The following is a 19,825-nucleotide window of genomic DNA, read 5'->3' on the forward strand; positions in this document are numbered from 1 at the left end:
TAGAATCCACATACAGACTGTTCAAACCCATCCACCACCTTTAGTACGTCGCAGAAAGGATCAGACTGAAGCTGTTCTGGCGGACATGACGGGATATCCACTGTGACACTGACACCCGCTATCAATGTGGGGAAGTCGTACAGGATGCCAATCTTATCCAAAGCGGGTCTCGGCAAGGTTGACAGTAGTGAGGCTTGGTAGACAGGCGCATGTTGCATCTTTGATATTACTCTCACTGTATCTGAGCAACACTGCCTCGGTCAATTGCAACCAGGATATACCACTTCTGGCATTCAACTGCCGTCCTCTATTGACTCACGGTCTATTCAAACCCCGCTATCCTTCTATCATAAACGAACACTCCTCCCACCAACACAACCCCCACAATCATCCCCCACAACCAAACTACCACCACCACCACCACCCATAAAACCACCCCCAAAATGACCCCCCCAAATCCCAGCCCCTACGAACTCGGCACCTTCCTCCCAGGCGGGCACAACACCGACCCCCCGCTCCCCGAAACCAGCCCCACAACCAACTACCGCCTCAACCACAGCATGCTGCGCATCCGGGATCCCACCCGCAGCCTCAACTTCTACATCAACCACATGGGCATGCGCACAGTCTGGACAATGAACACCGGCCCCTTCACCCTCTACTACCTCGGCTACCCGTCCACGGCAACCGACCGCGCTGACCTCCCCGCCTGGGCCGCCCGCTTGTCGAACCCGCAGACGCTCACCTCGACGCTGGGCCTGCTCGAGCTGTACCATGTTCATGGCACTGAGAGGGATGTGGAGGATGGGGGCGTTGAGATGAGTACCGGGAATGTGCCGCCTCATCTTGGGTTTGGGCATTTGGGGTTTACGGTTCCGGATGTGGGGGAGGCGTTGGAGAGGTTGAGGGGGGAGGGCGTGAGGGTTGTTAAGGAGTTGGGGGATAGTGGGAGGGAGACGGTGCCGCTTAGTGGGTGGGAGGAGGGGAGGGGGGTGGGGGTTGGTGAGCTTCATGGGAATTATAAGAGGTTTTTTGATCAGATTGGGTTTGTGGCTGATCCGGTGAGTTTTTCTTCCCTCCCTTGGGGTGTTTGAGTAGGTGTGTGTGTGTGTGTGTGTGTGTGTGTGTGTGTGTGTGTGTGTGTGTGTGTGTGTGTGTGTGCTAATGGTGTGCAGGATGGGTATCTTGTTGAGCTTGTTCCGCAGAATATGCAGTAGATGGCTTTGTGGTTGTGAGGGGAGGACTGATATACATGCGTGTATCGCCTGGCTCTATGCGTCAGAAAGGTATTGTTGCATTATTATGCATGTCAGTATAGGCGAGACAATTTGCCCAAGGACCCAGTCTAGCAATCTGAGACAGACAGTCCATAGCAGTGGAGAGAATAACCATCATATTTTTAACATTACCCTAGACACCGAAACCATCATAACCACCCAGATGTCACAACAAACAAGATCTCATCATATCTAGACAGGTAGAATCAAAGAAACAAGGCGAAGAAAAGGGGCGCGGGAGAAGAAAAAGAAGAGAATCTATGTATCTACTCCACATCCCAGTTATCCTCCATCTCGGCAACATCGTAATCAACCTGGGCCCCTCCCGAATGGTCCTGCTGGAGAGACGGCGCAGACGTAGTATCCATAGCGGTATCGTCGTCGGTGCCCGTGCCCGCCTTCCCGTCGGAACCAGTGCCCGTCGATGCGGTGGACAGCGCTAGGGGAGGGTTGGCAACCCAGGTGAGCTGGACTTCGCCGACGCCGGGGATCTTCCACGAGCCGAACATGAACTTCTCGGCGATGAAGCGCTGTTTGAAGGTTACGACTAGGGTGTCGGGTTGGTCGGTGCTGGGTTCGATGGATTCGTAGTCGCCGACGTTCTGGGAGTGTTTGTCAGTTGGTGGGCTGCTTGGAAAAAATGTGGGTTGGGGAAGACTCACTAGGAGGAATTGTTTGAAGGCTTCGTCTTTCTCCGAGTCGAATGTGACGCCTGATACGGCGACTCTCCTGGGCCGATTGTCCAGACGAAGGACACCGCCCCGGCCACGAGCGACGCCGCCTCCACGCCCGCGGAAGCCTCCGCGGTAGGAAGGATCATACCCGCCGCGGCCACGGGGCGCGAATCCACCTCGGCCAAATCCCCTGCCGCGACCACGGAAGGGGTAAGACGCACCGGCCTCCGCGCTGTTGGGGTCGATTCCGAGGGTCTTTGCCTCGGCCTCGAGGGCCGCGAGCTGTGCTCGTAACTGCTTTGTCTGATCGTTGGCGTTTTCCTGAGGCGGGGTTTGACTCATCCCGTCTGGAGACTGCGCGCCATTGCTCGTGCTCTCCTGGCCGATTTTTTCCAGTAACCTTTGTTTCTCTTCCTGCTGTTTCTTCATGAGCTCTTCACGCTGCTTGTCCAGCGCTTGCATCGCTTCTTCCATCTCCTTGCGTTTTTGTAGTTTCTCCTCGTGGGCCTTCTGTGCGGCTTCTTGCTGCTTTTCGAACTCCTCTTGGTTGAACGCTGGTCCCTTGGCCATGTCGTCACCCGACGTCGGCCGCTCACCGTTCTTGTCTCCCTTGGGCTTGTGCCAGTACACCTTGACGAATCGGTTGTCGAATATCACCTTGGGGCTGGACCATGCTCGCTTGGCAGCTGCATGGCCGTCGTACGTGACTAACGCCAACCGCCGATGCGGCTGGATGGAGACGTCCACTATCTCTCCGTACTGCGAGAAGAACTCTCTAACCGACGTCTCGTCCAGTTTTTCGTCAGGGATCTGCTCAACAACGATCGTGGCGATAGATGTGTCTTCGTTGGGACCAGCAGAAGAGAACTCGGACCGACGCCCGCGGCCTCCGAATCCACCACGGTCACCACGGCCGCGGCCACGGCCACGGCCTCTCTCGCCTCCGCGCATGGGGCTGTCTGAGTGTGGTCTTTGGAAGTCGGTCAAAATATTCGCCGATTTCGGATCGTACTCTATTAGTCGATAGTCAGCAAATCTTCATCAACAAACGTGCAGCGTCGTCACTTACCGTCCGCGTTAGAACTACTAGGCACGACATCATGCTGATAGGGACACGTAGCTCCCAGATAGCAAATACCCTGTGTCTCGTAGAAAGGGCACCGTTCCGAGCTCTTGGGCACCATCTGTTCCTGCGGTTGACCCGCACCACCGGGGCCTGGGGGCATGGGCATGGGCATTCCCGGCATCTGAGGGAAACCCATGCTCTGAAAAGCCATCATCGCCGCCATCGGATCGTTTTGATCGAAAGGCGGAAACGCAGGTGGCATACCAGGAAACCCGCCCGGTCCCGGAGCAGGGAACTGGCCCGGTCCAGTAGGAGGAGGCCCACGTCCATCCCGTCCCATCCAGTCGCCCCGACCACCCCCGCGCCCGCGGCGAGGCGTCTTGAATGCGCGATTTTGGGGGACCTCGTCCTCACGGTCTTGGTCCATTTGGAACCCCTCATGGAAGCTGCGCTTGCGATTGAAATTGGGAGACGAGTCCTGGGATTGAGGCATACCAGCCATGGGCGACCCATATGCGCCTGCCGCGGGGCCGGAAGCGGGCCCTTGGGGGAAATAAGGCTGCTGAGGTGATGCGCCATGGGGAGGAGCGTCATGGGAGGACTGCGACTGGCTCTGAGGTTGCACAGCCGGCGCCGGGGGGTTGGGCTTCTGAGCGAATGTGGCGAACAGCTCGTCAACAAATTGGGCGGTATCTATAATTCGATAAAGACTGATTAGAAAAGCACTTCCAAGAGACGTCGATTGACAGCACTAACGCTCTCTCAAAAAGTCCTCCAGGTTCTCCACGGAAGCTTTCCGGATTTCGTCATCCGGAACATCGGACCTGATCAGCGCAAGGACATAGTCTGCAAGGACATCGGAGTCTGCATCCGATCTATTTGTTATCAGACCCTTGAGTTAGCGATCTGGAATTTTTGCGCGACAAAAAGGGACAAAGGCGTGTGAAAAAAAAGGGAAAAGGAGCCCGCCCCATCGGTCGGCTCTCAGAGAGCTCAAAGGAAAGCCTTACATATCCTCCAGCTTCTTCACCACCCACTGCTTGACATCATTCGCCTCGCTCTCCGTCAGCTGCATGGCGCTTCACAGAGACAGAATCAACGTTGGTGACAATATCGATTGGTCGGGATCTCAACGGTGTCAAAGACGACCGCAAATGGCAGCGACTAGACTGCACGGCGTGGTTCGGTCAGGATCCGGGGTATCCGTCGACGATGGATGTGCGAAATAGCACAGAGTCGCAGGATAGTAGACGGCGATAGTACTGGGGCTGCGAGTGTTCCGATCAGGGCATTCGGTGGTTGCGAAAGAGAAGACTAGTTCAAGAAAAGAGCTTTGCGGCGTGCAGAGGCAGCTTTGCGAGAAGCGACGCGAGCTACGCGGATGCCGGGCGGGTCATGTGACCACACGTCAAGCACCGAGGCAACCCTCACTCCCACTACAGAATACACATCCATCTCCCACCAGAAAAGCCATATTCGTTACGTTAATCTGAGTCAGGCCTCACTGGTGCTACAACCATCTGGTGTGATTTGATGTGGTTTACGAACGCTACATATTCATGTCTACAAACCATCGAACAGCAAGTGAACTAATTGATTAAAGTCCTCGCGATCATAAACGTAAAACAAAATTGATAGTAGGAAAAACTGGATAAGCCATAGCAGATGCGCTTTCACTCCTGGATTCTACTTCTCTAGGTATTCAAGTCGAAAATCCACATACGACGCTGCTGTCTCCTTTTTGAAAAATTTTTGTTCTCCCTTAGCATGGACATTGTATCGCATTCGTCAAACTCATAAACTTAGGATTCCAAGCACGGCATGCTGGAACCCTACTAGGCTCGGGTGAAACAAATTTTTTACAGCTTGTCGTAGTACTGTGGCAGAGGGTTAGTATGTGGTCAAGGACAGTAAATAGAATGGATAAGAAACTTACGTTCTCGTAGCCGGGAACCTGCTCCTTGAGACCCTTGCGCTTACGCATCTCAGTAACGACGATACCAGGCTTGGTGGTGGGGTCCAGGCAGGATCCACCGGGCAGGACAGCCCAATGGTCGAAGACGGACTGGGGGAAGGCCTGGCCACCGGTGGCCTGGCGGAGATCCGAGGGGAAGCCGAAGGACTCGTTGACGGGCAGGTAGGCCTTGACGTTGAACAGAGGAGTACCGGGGCGCTGCTCCTCAGTGTAGACGTGACCACGGCGGCGGGTGAGCACACCGTAGATACCACCCATGGCCTGCTCGGGCACCTGGATCTCGACGTTGAAGATGGGCTCCAGGATGCCGGGATCGGCCAGCATGGTGGCGGCGTACAGCACACGACGAGCGGTGGGAATGATCTGACCACCACCACGGTGGATGGCATCGGCGTGCAGGGTCACATCCAGGACGTTGAAGCGCACGGCACGCATAGGCTCCTCGGCAACGGGACCCTCGCGGGTGGCCCACTGGAAACCAGAGACAACGGAATCCTTGATTTCGTTGAGGTACTGGACGGCCTTGGACTGGTCGACCAGCAAGTTGGCACCGGTGGTGTCGGGACCGAAGCACCAGATCTTACGGGCGTCGGTGACGTCCCATCCGTACTCGTCGGCCATGACACGGGCACGAGCCTTGAAATCATCACGGGGGCTGATCTTGCCGGCCTCGATGGCCAGACACAGCTCCTCCTCCATGGGCTGAGCGGTCAGGTACAGACGGTTGTGCTTGTTGGGCGACTTGGACAGGGCGGTCATGCTCGACGCGGCGGAGACGGTCTCACGGTAAGACACGACGGGGTCCGAGATGCGCAGAGGGATACCGGCGTGGTCCTCCTCGAGATCCTTCAGGCAAATCTCGAGATGCAGCTCACCGGCACCGGCGACAATGTGCTCACCGGCCTCGTTGATCATGGTCAGGACACAAGGATCGGACTTGGACAGACGCTTGAGACCCTCGACCAGCTTGGGCAGATCCTGGGCGTTCTTGACCTCGACGGAGCGCTGCACGACGGGGGAGACGGAGAACTTCATGACCTTCAGGTTGTGGGCAGTCTCGGAGGTGGTAAGAGTACCAGACTTCAGCAGGAACTGATCGACACCGACCAGACCGACGATGTTACCGCAGGGCACATCCTCGATGGGCTCGACGAAACGACCCATCATCAGGATGGTACGCTGGATGTTCTTGATGAAGAGATCCTCCTTCTTGCCAGGGGTGTAGTTGGGACCCTGGATACGGACCTTCAGACCGGAGCGGACGGTACCGGAGTAGACACGACCGAAGGCGTAGAAACGACCCTTATCGGAGGTGGGCACCATCTTGGAGACGTACAGCATCAGAGGAGCCTTGGCATCACAGTCACGGATACCCAGGGCGCACTCGTCGTCAGCAGGACCCTCGTACAGAGTCTCGGCACGGTACTTCTGGGCAGTGACGGGAGAGGGCAGGTGGATACAGATCATCTCCAGCATGGCATCAGCGGCAGGCAGGAACTTGCGCATGACAGTCTTGAGGAGCTGCTTGCCGGTGTACTCCTTCTCCTCGTTGGTGAGCTTGACCTCCAGCTTGTCAACCAGAGTAAGCACCTCATCGCGCTTGTCGTTGGTGACAGCGGCGAAGATACGGAAGATGGGGTCCAAGATGAACATGTTGAAGGCACGCTCCAGGGGCTTGCCATCAGACTCGGACTTGTTGGTCCACTTCTTGGTCTTGGGGTTGAAGTAGTTGTCGCCCTACATGCCACGTTAGTCATCGGCCTTGATGCAACTACTGGTGGAAGGAATATGACTTACCCACAGACGCTCAAGCATCTTCTTGCGGTCAACACCGAACTTCTTGGCGTACTTGACGGCGAACTGGCGGACGGTGAAAGCCCAGCCGTGCAGACCGGAACCGAAAGCAACGGTACCTCTGTCGGGGTAGACCTGGACGTCACCAAGGACCTTGTCGAAGTAGGTGGCGATGATGACGTTGACCGACTCAATGGTACGGGAGAAGGACTGGTACAGATCCTCCTTGGAGACCTGCAACTCGAGCAGAGCACGGTCGACCTTGTTGATGATCAGGACGGGCTTGATACGCTCGGTCAGGGCCTGACGCAGGACGGTCTCGGTCTGGACACAGACACCGGAGACACAGTCGACGACGACCAGGGCACCATCAGTGACACGCAGGGCAGCGGTGACCTCCGACGAGAAATCAACGTGACCGGGGGAATCGATCAGGTTGATCAGGAACTCCGAGCCGTCGACCTTCTGGGGGATCTCCTTGAGATCCTCCTCATCGGGGAACTGGGCGTACAGGGAGATGGCGGTGGACTTGATGGTAATGCAACGGTCCTGCTCATCGGGACGGGTGTCCATGAAACGAGTCTCACCGGCCTTGGCAGCCGAAATGATACCGGCCTTCTGGACCATGGAGTCGGAGAGGGTGGACTTTCCGTGATCGACTGGAGAGCGGCAACCACGATCAGCATTTGATTCTCCATCGTAACGGGAGGCAGGAAGATGAACATACCGTGAGCAATGACGGACATGTTACGGATGTTAGCCGGCCGGTCCATGAGGGACCGGATCTAGACGTTGTTAGCTACGGCGTTGCGAGCCCCCCATTTCGAGGGTGTGGGAACAGCCAGACAAACGGACCTCTTCGATAGTGAAGCTATCAAATACATCGTTAGCACATCGATTCAAAAACTCCAGAACGAACCCGCGAGGATCCGAGGAAGCACAGAAGGGTGGTGGTATACATACTTAACCATCTTGGCGGGTTTTTCTCGACAACGGCCTTAGAGGCGGGGTTGAATAGAAACAGAAAACAAACAGAATCGAGTATTAGCTCGACCTGAAGATAAATAGGTAAATAAACCTATATGTTTTCTGCTCCAAGATAGAGAGGAGGAGAGGGCTTCACGGGGGAAGGTGAAGGAGGGAAGGAGAGAGAGGAAAAAGAGGGAGGATGGTGTGGTTGGAGTGAAGAGGGGAAGACGAGAAAGCGAGAAGGTGGGGAACCACTTTTTTTTTTTCTTTCCATTTTTTTTTTACTCTTTTTTTTTTCTTCTCTCTTAGCTTGACTGTGCAGGTGGGATTTTTTCCGATTTCAAATCTACTTAGTGGGATGTGCGTTTTTTTCCCTTAGCTTTTTCTTGCAGTTCCCGCTTCCACCCTTGGTATGGTTACGGTTATACACGTAATATACACGTAAGATTGATGACATTTAGGCAGGTCTCTAGGGTGACCATGGTTGGGTTAGATTTAATTGATATCATACACTGAGCTCTGGAGCTGCATTATGCCGGTAGAACATTATGAGTACAAGCAGACGCAACGGCTGTCCACAGAATTCTGGGCGTCATTGGATGTGAGTCAGAGGAAGAGTCATATTTTAAGCTCTACGATTCACAAGATGTTTAAGATTTTTCATTCGCAAAAAAATCCATTGATACTATCCAAGTATCATCCCATGTGTTGCAGGTTCGGTGGCGTTGCTTTGGAGGGGTCTTGTAATCATTGTAATCACCAGGTCAGCGGTACCGTATGACTCAAGCATTACAGTTTAAATTACCTTCCACTTTTCCCGGGTTCCAACTTTTCAGTCCCGCGTTCCCCCCTCATCATCGCCTATCTGCTCTACGCCTTCAGCTAGACCCGTTGTCATCCCCTTCCTTTGTTACATTTAGCGAATCGACAGGATTATCGCCTTCAATCTCTGATCCTCTCGAAACCGGAAATTAATTAAAAGGTCAAACAAAAGTCGTAGATACCACCTGTTAGTGCCGCACTGCAACCCAATGAGGGGAGAGGGCCGACTTACCCCTCCACTCACCGCCCACCTGATTGGAGGCGGAGTTAGGTGGATTTAACGCACTAAAGTTCCGATTGAGAAGGGCTGGCTTATTAATCCATTTGGTTCTTCAACCGAAGACATCATCTTATCCGGGTTATCTGATTCCTGTACGGAGGAGTCGACAGATGTAGAGTACTTTTGCAGCAAGCTTATGCATATTTGAATGAATTGTAGTCAAATGCATTGCTATTCTATTCTATACATAGCTTGGTTCTCTGGATGTTTCCATACTCCGTAGCAAGAGAGTCGGTACTACATCTCAATGACTGTAGAACACCCGCGTATATAATCATCGCTTTTCTGGATGCCATTAATATTCTCTATTGTATGGTTTCATACCAGGTTTGAGTTCTCGAAGGAAGATATTAGAAATCAGATATACATAGAGATATAATAATAAATCTTGCTTGTATAGCCAGTATAGCCTATCTCTAATTCTTGGGGTTGTAGTATGTAGTCCTATATATTTCCAACCATTTCTACGATATATCTCGTGGATGAAGACATTATATACATATTCTAGTTATAGATACACTTTCCAGATCTAGTTGAGTCTGAGTGCTATAAAATGGAATTCTTCACTGTCAAAGGATTATGGGACAACTGTTCCAAGACGCGTATGATGACATATCGTGTACAGAGCTAGGTGTTCATCTCATCCCTCTCCATCCCTAGCAATGCTATTCTTCATTTCAGTCTTCCCTGTTATGAAGCTTGTCTATCTAGACGGGAAAATCTCATCAATGTAGTATATTCTTCGTGGGGAAATTCTGACACAACGATACGGAGATAGGATGGCAACGAGGGCACCCGATGCGGAATATATAAATATATAGATTCCTTTAAAACTCACCCAAAAGCTTACTTATCACAGAAGCACACATGTCTCCGGACGAGACCACAGAACTACGACGCTTTTATTGTAAACAACATTGGAATTTGTAAAATCTATAAGCATTAAAAATTGTACACTAACTTGTATATATACATAGAATAAAGCTCCCAAGAACCGTCCTCAAAGGCCCAAGCTCACGAAGACCCCAAGATCTTCTCATACGCATCTTCCACCTCCCTAGCAATCTCCAACAACGTCACAATGATAATCTGATGCGTGACATTGGGCAGCTTATCGCGCTGCAGCCCAATCCACTCCAGGGGCGGCGTAGCCTCACCCATATCACGCAGCTGAGGCGTCTCAATCACCGGCGGTTCCAGCGCAACATACGTGTACTTCGACTGAGGCACGTTGACGACGGCCGTGATCTTCTCCTGCTGCTCCTGGGTGTCGTCGCCCTCTTTGAGTCCTCCCGTGATGCGAACTGCAGATGGCGGCAGGGGCTTTCCGAGTCGGGAGGCCAAGGCGCGAGAGTGTGAGTCCCACATGTCGCGGATGAAACTGATGCGCGAGTAGTTCCATCCGACGTCGACTTTGCCTTCGAAGGAGCTGTGGAAGATGTAGTCGATCTTGGAGTCTCCGGGTTTTTGCCACGTCTCCATGCTGGCTACGAGTCGGGGGACCTTGAGGATTGTGCCTCCGGTGGACTCCACGACTCGGGTGGCGATTTCGCTGACGAGGAGGTCTTGCATTTCCATTGGATGCGGCCGCGTGATACCTGAAAGTGCAACGCGCAGCTCGCCGAGAGTGAGTCCTAGGATACTGTGTATCCGCTCCTCTTCCAGGGACACGTGGAAATGGGCCTGGGCATCGTGTGCCTCCAGCTTGAATACGTGGTTGTCGTAGAAGGAGCTGGGGAATACCCCGAGATTGACGGAGTTCAGCGAGACGACAACCCCCGTTTGGAGAGATATTGGTGCTTTTTCGTCCTTTTCGTCCGTCGTTTTAGCCTTCGCTTCGCTTGAAAGCTCGGGTTTGCTGGCGAAGCTGGAAGTTCGTCGGCGCATGTATCTCTGTGCGTCATCCAATGCCCTTTCGTATGCTGACTGCTTGTCTTGCACGAGGCGCTGCCATGCTTGGAGCAAAGCAATCGTCTGTGACGCGGTTAGGCTGGTACAGAACACCTGTACTTTGTCTCCATCAATAATGCTAAATAGCCGCTCATTGCCAGAGACGTTCCGGACATTGTACATGAGGAAATTGAACATCGTGATGTGGCCAATGATGAAAGGCTGATAGTCAAAGGAAACCTTCATCTGGAATTGGTTGAAAGCAATCGAGGCTTGCACAAGAGGGGTCTGGCTGTGGAGCATGTCGTCGGGCCAGTGGATTGAAGTATGGACTTTCAGGGTCTGTAGCTCGATCAACCCACTCATTCGACCTTTGCCTTCTACCCCGAGGGATTTCAGCTTAATGCACAGCGTTTGCTCCTGATCGGACGTCTTTTTCGACGACATCCACAAGTCGTTGATGCCAAATTGGGCCTTTCCAAGAGTGGACCCTAGGTCTAGATGGATCTCTAATCGCTCGACTGCAATAGCCGTGTTCCATGGGAACGCAGAGGCCGATGCAACTTGCTGATATCGCTGGACAATATAGGGTGGCGTCTCCGGAGACGAGGGAGGGAATTTTCGCTCCACATCTATGTCCTCATTCGATGGGAACCAAATCTCTCGGAAAAGAAGCAAATCCTGTACTTGCTTGGCGTTGAGAGCCACCTGCATTGGGCTCACTCTAAGCACAGCCGAGATACCCTTGGAACTGCCAATGTGCTTGCTGTTCATAACAGACATGACCATGGATTGGACTTCGAAGCTTGCAGTGGATTCGCTGGAATAAACGTGTTTCACCGAAGCTTGCAATGAGTTGAATGTCATCAAAAGTGACAGAAACCGGCCATATTCATCTGATTGAACAGTATTGATGGTTACGTAGACGCTTTCAAACCCGGCAGTGGCGGCGACTCTGGCGATGGGTTGGCAGCTCAAGCTGAATTCTTGTTTGCAGATGAGAAGACCCACGTTCAGTTTGCATCTCCCCAGGATCGTGTCTCTCCCTTCATCGTCGAGTGGTGCCTCTTGCATCAGCTTCTGAGGCTGCAGCATCATCGCGCTAGAAGGCCTTCTAGGCTTTTGTTGGCCTCCCATAACGTGCTGCACCGCCGAGGTCATCTGTTTCACCAATGGAACCAGACTCGGATGCAGAACATTTGTGGACGGATCAACCTTTAGCTCCGCATTCAATGCAGAGCCAGCAGAGCTGCTGTCCTCGAATTGAACCTTCAACGCCACGCCAGGGGCTCTTAGGGTAGCCGTGGCTACTCCATCCCCATGGATATAGCTACCATAACTTGCGTCTGATGTCCGACTCCCCCTGTGCGCTGCCGTCAAATGTTGGTCATCGCTGCGCCTCCCTTGTAGCGATACAATGGCACCAGCGAAGTCGACGTCAACTAGCACGGAGCGCAGGCGTTTGTTCCCGAAAAGGGAACGTTGCTTCGTGCCCTCTTCGGTGCCCTCTTCAGAGGGCTTGGGCATCAGGGAGGAATTGGCTTCGCGGATAATCCGGCTTGCAGAAGCGATAGAATCTCGAATGGTACTAGCAGGCATGACGAAATCAGAAGTCGCCCGTATGTCCAAGGACTTCCCGGCTGCTTGGAAGGCCAGTCGAGCTTCTTTTCCTGTCGAGGCATATGCAACATTGAAGACCAGTTCTGGCAATAAGGCCGAATTGAGGGAGCGTTTCTCTCGGTTATTTGAGAACGGAACCATCTGCAATTGCATATCCTCAATACGAAGCTTAGCGGCGTTGGTCTTCTTATTCGATAATTCCACACGCTTGATGGAGAAAACCAGGTCGTCGGGTTTCCGTGCGGACGTGGGCAAAACCACAGTGGTCATGTTCCAGGCGATTTGGATGTTATTGAAATCCAACGAATACATGGCGTCGAACAGATCTTGAGCGCCGCCCTCATCTGATATGCGTATCTCTGGGATACCTGTTGACTTGGCTTTTGTCTCTGTATGGCCTCGCTTGCGCAATTTCTTGAAACGCTCCACCTCGTGAGACAGATCCAGAGTTTTGATGCGCTCCTGGAGATGAGCCGCCATATCAACCACCAGGGCAGCTGTTTCGGAAAAGAGCTCGATATCACACTTCTTGCTGCTCAAATGATACACTCGCCTGAGGTCACCATTTTCAAGCCTGGTCGAAGTCCCTTGGAGTTTTGCATCGATGGCAAAGCTGCAGTAAGAGCGGCTCCTAGAAGCCTCTTTCTTCCGAAGATCGAGACTTATATTCGACGTGTCGACGTGGAACTCGGGATATTGCATTGGGTATCCGTCTTCCAAGCCATTGTCGAGGCGCATACGCATCATCCCCAGAGTCAATTCCAAGTCGGCTGAATAGTCTTTACCATTCAGACCGGGCGCTAGAGCATGGACCTTGATCCCTGCCATTGACATGCTCGCCTTGTAGAGAATGCCATGGTCCTTGGGTGGTTCTTTCTGTTGCTTGGGTGTTTTGTCAAGAGCGAGAACTTCATCTAGCCGTTGTTGAAGGGACTCGAAGTTTTCTTTGAGATCAGCCATGAAGTGGGACACCTCTGGCTTTGTGAGAGAGCCCAGCAGGGTTCTCACAGAGCTTGCCTCCAGTCTGATGAGTTCAATTGTTATATCAACCTCCACATCCGTCCGAACAGGCGCCATGTTGGCAACCACCCGACCGTTGATTGGCGGAATCTCCAGCACCGATAGACGATGCCACCCACTACCCTCGCTTGACAGAAAGGTATGCAGGTTCCTTTTCACGTCAAAGTCTATCTCCACCTTTGAATCGCGAGTCGGTATGATGGACGTGCGAGCAACTTCTCCAGATATGACATACTTAAGTGATGGTAAAACACAGAAGCTTAGGCGATAGTCATCCAAAAACATTGCTATGTGGATCTTGTTGTTAGACGGTTGTTTCGCTGGTTCGACCTTAGGGGACTGCTGTGTGGGCGAATCCAAGTTCTTAACAAGCTGATGGATGTATCGGACTTCATCTTCTATCAGCCTGTCTGCAGTGTGAGCAAGGTTCAATGGATCCTCCCGCATCTCATAGCGGAGTTTCGTGCATGATCCCACGATTCTCCAGTCGTGAATTAGATTAGATCCCATGTGTTCAGAGACACGTGCGATGTACACGTGTGGATCGGCGATCTTCCACAACATAAGAGTTTCGGAAATATTGGAAATCTCCGAAGAACATCCCTCAGCACTCATCAGCACGCTTAGACCGTCAGGGCTTTCTCTACTATTTGATATCTGGCTGATAGAACTTCGGAGGCCAGTTCCAGCCATCACAAGTTTGACGTTGATACCATCGAGGGTGATAGATCCGAGGTCTGTGCCAAACGTAAACTGGAGCTCACTCTGTTCACTTTGAGGTTCTCCAAGGCTTTGGGTCCGGACGGTGGATTCAAGTGTCACAGAAGACATTGCCTTCATAACTCCTTCCACAATGTCTAATAGTTCCCAGCGGAGCCTCAGGCTAGTAGATGAGCAGTAAGTCTGGATTGTTACCAGATTATTCTGCTTGATCTCGACACCCGATGGTTGCTTCTTTTGAGGATGCGCTGAAATGGCAGTAGCCAGATCCTCAATCACAAATCCGCTTTCCTTCGGCCCAGGATCAATTGCAAAGCGGAAGGATTTCACCACAATGGAAAACTGTGCTGTCGGGGTGGCATTCTCCTCTTTAGGTGCGAAGGTATCCCAAACCCTCCGCATCACGTCGCTTTTCTCGACATGTGCCAAATCCCAAGCACGCCACTGGTCGAAGCTTGACAAGACAGTAGTTCGTGCATTGCGGGGCAACAAGATGTTGTCAGTCTCGCATTTTGAAATAAGATCCTTCTGTTGATCGCGAGACAAGCAATTGTAAACGTTTCGAATCCGAGATAATATCTTCCATGAATCGTGATGCCGTAGATGAGCAGGTGCAACCCTCAATACATACGAGATGCGTGTCAGGAAGACCGGATCGGAAGTAGTGGCGGCCGTTTGTGTCAGGAAATAGATCAGGAAGCGTAGTCTCTTTCGCTCGAGAGCCGAGTTATGCTGGAAGGAGTATGCAAGAGAATCGAACATGGTTGTTGTACGACGGACTAGGAAGGCCAAAGGCTCCACTGATCTTGTCGAAGTAACAGTGTCAAATGCCCGAGTTTGGAACTTGGATTTGACAAAAGGTATTGTTACAAGCCAAAAATTCATGTCTTCAAAAAGACAGCTGAACTCGGCTTTGTCCTGATATGTATCGGCCTGGCCACCTTCCACAGACACCAAAAGGCTTTTGGCTGCCGCGTGGACAGTGGTATTTTTATCGACAGGATTGTCCGTCTGTTGATCGTACCTTGATCGTATCTCTGTCTTCAAATGGATGACCTTGATGCTGTACTCATCTCGAAATCCAGCTTCATGGCTGACGAGAGGATCGGTAGAGTGGACCAAGTTCATGAGCACATACGGGGCCCGTACTGCGAATGCTGTTGCCGTTTTAGGGTTCTTCATTGCCTTCTCATAGCCCACAATATCTGAAACGACATCTTTTTGGAGTGTATCAATGATCGAAATCGGATGTCTCGGCTGTAGCTTGCCTACCAAATCCGCCACCAGGAAAAGGAATTCAGGTCGACAGAAGCCCTTAACTCCTGTAGGTAGCTCGAGAGCAAAATCGGTGTGTGTTGTCTCGTCATCTTCGAACGGCGAGGCGTATGTGTCAAATTTTGCTTCAGCAAAGGCAGTCTCGGCAGGGCTATCATGTGTGCCCCGGCACGTGGGCAACTGCGATGTATCGAGGTCAATCCTGTAGAGCGAGAAGTTCGGCATGATCCAAGGATTAGAAGAATCCGGCACGCTTGTCGATGAGTCCTTCCCGTATACTTTACTGCTTTCCAACGCATCAAACATGCGGCTGTCATCGGCTACTCGAGGTCTAATCCGATAAACATCTGCTTGCGATAGACCCCGCGAAGGATCAAATTGGCGCCCAGCGAGTCGTCCCCGACCATTTCTCACGCTCGACGTATCAGAGTGCATAAGAAAACTTTTAGAACTGTGATAACTTCTGTTGTCCGAATTATGCCTTGCCAATGATGGTTTGAGCCCTTGCGAGAATTTCCCTACAGACTCAGGCATTGTCGGGATTGGAATGGTTGGCGGGGCCAAGTTATCCTTTGCGCCTTGGGGGAAGTCAGGTTCAATGTCCTCCCAGTCAAAAAGAAGCCACGGAGTCCTTTGGGTTCTCTCATCGTGCAGTTTCAAATGCTCCTGTTGCAGTCTCCTGCCTTCGGTGATATCGCTCTTCCTTTGCGCCATTCTAAGCTTGATAGTGGACTGAACTAGTGCGAAAGGAGCCAGTTTCGTGTCAAGCAAATTCCCGAATGGCCCGAGGAACTTATAGTCAACTGCAGCGATAGAGATGTCAGGAACCACGAGGCTCATGCGCTTTGAGAATCTGGCATCAGTCCAGTCGTTGAACTGGGTTTTCAGCGGGCCGGTGCTCAGAACAAGTGCCACTTTGTCTAATAGGATGGAGACATGAATCAAATCGATATTTGCCCGAAGGAAGGTCACGTCATGAAGAGCGATCGGAAACAAAGGCGGGAGGCCATTTTCTTCGTTATCGAAAGAAAAGTCGAAGCTTTTCAGGGACGCACCCAGGCAGCTCAAGAAGTCTGTGGAGAATTCTCCAATAACTCGTCCGACCTTGAAATCCCAATTGCAAACATAAGTGGGCTCCGCGGGAGCCAACCCGAACAGACGATGGCCGTATACAGAAATGCCGTCAATAAATAGTTGAGTGTCAGAAATGATACGTGGGCCGTCTGGTGGGTTGGACTCGAGGCCCACTTTCAACGGAGATACTGAAAACTCCAAGTCCATGTAGTAATTAGTGAACCGTAGGTCGATCTCGAGAGACGGCGATGTGAGCCTTAAACATTTCACATGATTATAGATGTTCTCAGGGAGAAGAGCACAGGCGTCATTAGCATTAACATGCACAATCACATCGAGATCATTTGATACTCTATTTGGATTGACTTGATTGTGCAACTCGGGTTGTTCCTTGGAATAAGCAAGCTCCTGAAACTCCTCGAGTGTCTTGAAATGCATTTCTTCCCCAAAGTAATTTTCCTTGACTGTCAAGAAGCATTTGATGAGGAACCCATACAGATACAGTCTAGGGGACGAACCATCAAGGTTCAGGTATAGCGTGTCCACCAGCTCCGACGATGTGGACTGGTAGTAATTGTATGTCCCGCCTATAGACAAGTGCTCCAGAGTGGCAGCGGATTTATCGCTCAAAAAGGTATGGAAGGTGTCCCATAGAGGACTCAAAAAGTCGATGGCGGCATCGTCGAGATCTATATTGAATTCGACGGCATTTTGATCCGGCCTATATTTGTTCAAAGGAAGAGTGACTGCCGAATTCAGTGTTTTCCCTTTAATTAGCAGCAAGCGATTGTCATCCAGGTCGGAAGGGTTGCTGATGATGTTTTGGTCGTTCACGTTCACGAACAAGCGCAAGTCTGCGAATGAGAGATTGAGTTTGTAAATGAACGGTACGAATGTGTAGTAGTCTTGCGGAGGGCCAGAAGCCCAGTCAGTAACAAGATCTGTCAGAAGAAAGATGTGATCACGCAGAAGAAATAACTCCATAGATTGATTGTCAATGTCGAACTTCCATGTGCGAAGATCATTCCAGGAGAGGGGCACCGAGAGATCGCAGCTGAGTAGTTGTCTAGGACACTGCCATAACAACGCATGGTTGACGCTTGAAGTCATTTTGGAGTCCCGAAAATCCAAGTCAAGCTGGTTACGAAACCTCGGGCCTGAAGCCACCATATCCATGTTGTAGGTCACAGTAGAATCACCGGACACGCGCAAAGACAGCCACCCAAAAGGACGAATATCGGGTCCAATAGGGCCCTTGTCGCCCTCGCGTGATTTTCTCCTCGATTGCTGCTTCTTGAGCTTGGAAGAACCTCTGATTGCATCAGCCCGTCCTTTCCACTGCCAATCCTTGGATGGTTCTCTCGTCGGGATCCGCAGGGTCATATCCTGGCTAGTTTCTATGCGCAGTCTGAATAACGTGCTTTTCCTTGGCTCGCCCGGGGCCAAGGGCTCCGCGGACTCGGAGCTTCGGTAACTATTGGGGAAGAACACATTCTGTAGCCCGACTCGTTCCCGATCAGCCCAGGGCCCGTAATTGATAGAACCACCTTCAAGTTTGACATCGATCCCCCACTCGGGGGGCGGGGCACCGTTGATACCCAGCGGAGGTCTCTGCTGGGGGGATGATGGAGCCGTCGCGTGTGGTACAACATAGCCAGGAATGTCCCAAAAATAGGATATGGTCATCCCGGGACTATCCAAAATTGTGGAGAATCTCCCATATTCCACAGAACTCCATTCTTCATGGTCATCGTGGCTGGTTTCATCTATATACCGAGAAAGGCCGGTCCAGCGAGCGTCACTGTGGGTATTCCCCCAAAGCTTAGATGGATCTGCAGGCTTGTCGGAAACATGGAAGGACTCGACAGAAGTCTGAAAGTATGGAATAAGGTCACGGATGCTGTGCCACACCCTGCGCTTTTGGAAATGATAATTGAAAATCGTGTCCCTCTTGCGTTTCGTTCCAGACGGCTCTGGTCGGGCGGAGCCGAGTCCTTTGGCGGCAACAAGCTGGTTCTGCTTGAAATCTGGATTTGGCCTCATTTGGATAACAGGGTGATCGAGGTGAAAAGAGAATGCTTGCCGGTAGAGGTCCAGCGGACCAGCGCTGCAGGCTTCGACCAACCCCGTGGCCCCATTAAAGGTCGTGGTGAGGACCGACCTTGTATTCTCATTTCCCACCACAATAGCGCCTTTGTCACACACCAGTCGCAAAGGCAAAAGCTGGAGGAGTTTTGATAAACTCTCTCCCATTCCCTGCCCGGAGCTTCCCGCGTCCTGCGAACCGATCGTCTCGCTGCCCGTCCCACTCCTCGCCGGGAAGTTGCCACGAGGAGAAGGAACTCGATCCGAAGCTGGCCTATTATCTGACGGCGCGTGCTCCGAGCCCTCCTTGAGCCCGGGATCTAGCGTACTGCTCCCAGGGTACTCCGGTTTGGTGAACGTCGTGGTGGGATCAGACGGCATGAAGCCTGCCAAGATACTGTCGTAGGCGGGGGTCCGGTTGTAGATAAACCACTCAAAGCCATAAAACTTTGCCGTAATGCGACAAGGGAGTGTATCCGCCCGTTTTTGTCCCCCTTGTTCCTCCCGATCACCATCCTTGCAACCGTCACCGTCCCCTTCCCGGGACTGCGCTCCATCGTCTGCCTTTTCAGAGGTCGGTTTGAAATTCGATACGTGTGTCCGTCTGACACTATGTCTCCAGTAACGCCAGGTAATAAACCCTCCATGTATGAAGATTGTCTCGTTCACCCCATGGTACCGGATGCCCTTGAAGAAGATCCTCCCTCCCAGTAAGGATATTTGCAGAGCGTGTATATCGACATAAGCGCGGTAGTAGTGCCAGGTATAGGCCCGGATTCCGTACGATAGGACGGTTGCGAAAAGACGGTTGAAGTATAGGAGGAAAAACAGCACGCTTCACCTCATATCAGTCACTGACGATCGGAGGAGGATGCGACAAGCCGCCGAACTTACAGGATGCACGATACGATAAGTTCAAGGAGGAAGAACCTAGCGCAAAAAACCGTGAGTGGCTCAACCAGCAGTGGGACCATCATATGCCCTTACCAATTAAAGCTTGGATCCGGAGTCAAGGACAGCGTTGTCAAGCTTGTATTAGCCATCGTGCGATATCTTCAAGCCCGGGAACAGTTGCGAACATGGCGGCTCCCGCAAGATAGTCAACCCCCCTTTTGACGAGAACGGGGGAGATTAATAACGACTTGACTTTTCAGGATAGAGAGCATCCTACTGTATTGGTAGTGATAAAGTCACCAAAAAAGAAGAGCATATCCAGCATCCGAATTGCGAGGGAAAGGTTGCGTTGGACAAAATGCACGACGAACAGGAACAATCCCGAGCTGC

At 52.0% G+C, this 19,825-nt stretch overlaps 3 protein-coding genes across 3 annotated transcripts; 1 reads left to right on the top strand and 2 right to left on the bottom strand.

Annotated features, from left to right (window-relative positions):
- The first annotated feature begins 241 nt into the window (after positions 1–241).
- P168DRAFT_312712 (putative lactoylglutathione lyase (Glo1)) lies at positions 242–1,401 on the top strand. The gene is made up of 2 exons (XM_024839596.1): positions 242–1,061; positions 1,176–1,401. Exons 1-2 carry the CDS (start codon positions 444–446, stop codon positions 1,215–1,217), a joined length of 660 nt encoding a protein of 219 aa, XP_024690186.1. The 5' UTR covers positions 242–443; the 3' UTR covers positions 1,218–1,401.
- On the bottom strand, positions 1,272–4,347 carry P168DRAFT_292689 (CCCH zinc finger and RRM domain protein). The gene is made up of 5 exons (XM_024837642.1): positions 4,028–4,347; positions 3,774–3,892; positions 3,021–3,710; positions 1,940–2,964; positions 1,272–1,879 (listed from the first exon to the last, which is right to left on the bottom strand). Exons 1-5 carry the CDS (start codon positions 4,090–4,092, stop codon positions 1,544–1,546), a joined length of 2,235 nt encoding a protein of 744 aa, XP_024690187.1. The 5' UTR covers positions 4,093–4,347; the 3' UTR covers positions 1,272–1,543.
- A 396-nt stretch (positions 4,348–4,743) lies between these two features.
- On the bottom strand, positions 4,744–19,584 carry P168DRAFT_329542 (putative fermentation associated protein (Csf1); the record flags this gene model as incomplete). The annotated part of the gene is made up of 8 exons (XM_024841481.1): positions 4,744–4,894; positions 4,954–6,729; positions 6,790–7,445; positions 7,514–7,571; positions 7,642–7,657; positions 9,876–19,376; positions 19,436–19,471; positions 19,529–19,584. 8 exons carry the CDS (start codon positions 19,582–19,584, stop codon positions 4,877–4,879), a joined length of 12,117 nt encoding a protein of 4,038 aa, XP_024690188.1. The 3' UTR covers positions 4,744–4,876.
- Positions 19,585–19,825: the final 241 nt, after the last annotated feature.

This window comes from Aspergillus campestris (assembly GCF_002847485.1).
Source record: "Aspergillus campestris IBT 28561 chromosome Unknown P168scaffold_11, whole genome shotgun sequence".
NCBI lineage: Eukaryota > Fungi > Ascomycota > Eurotiomycetes > Eurotiales > Aspergillaceae > Aspergillus > Aspergillus campestris.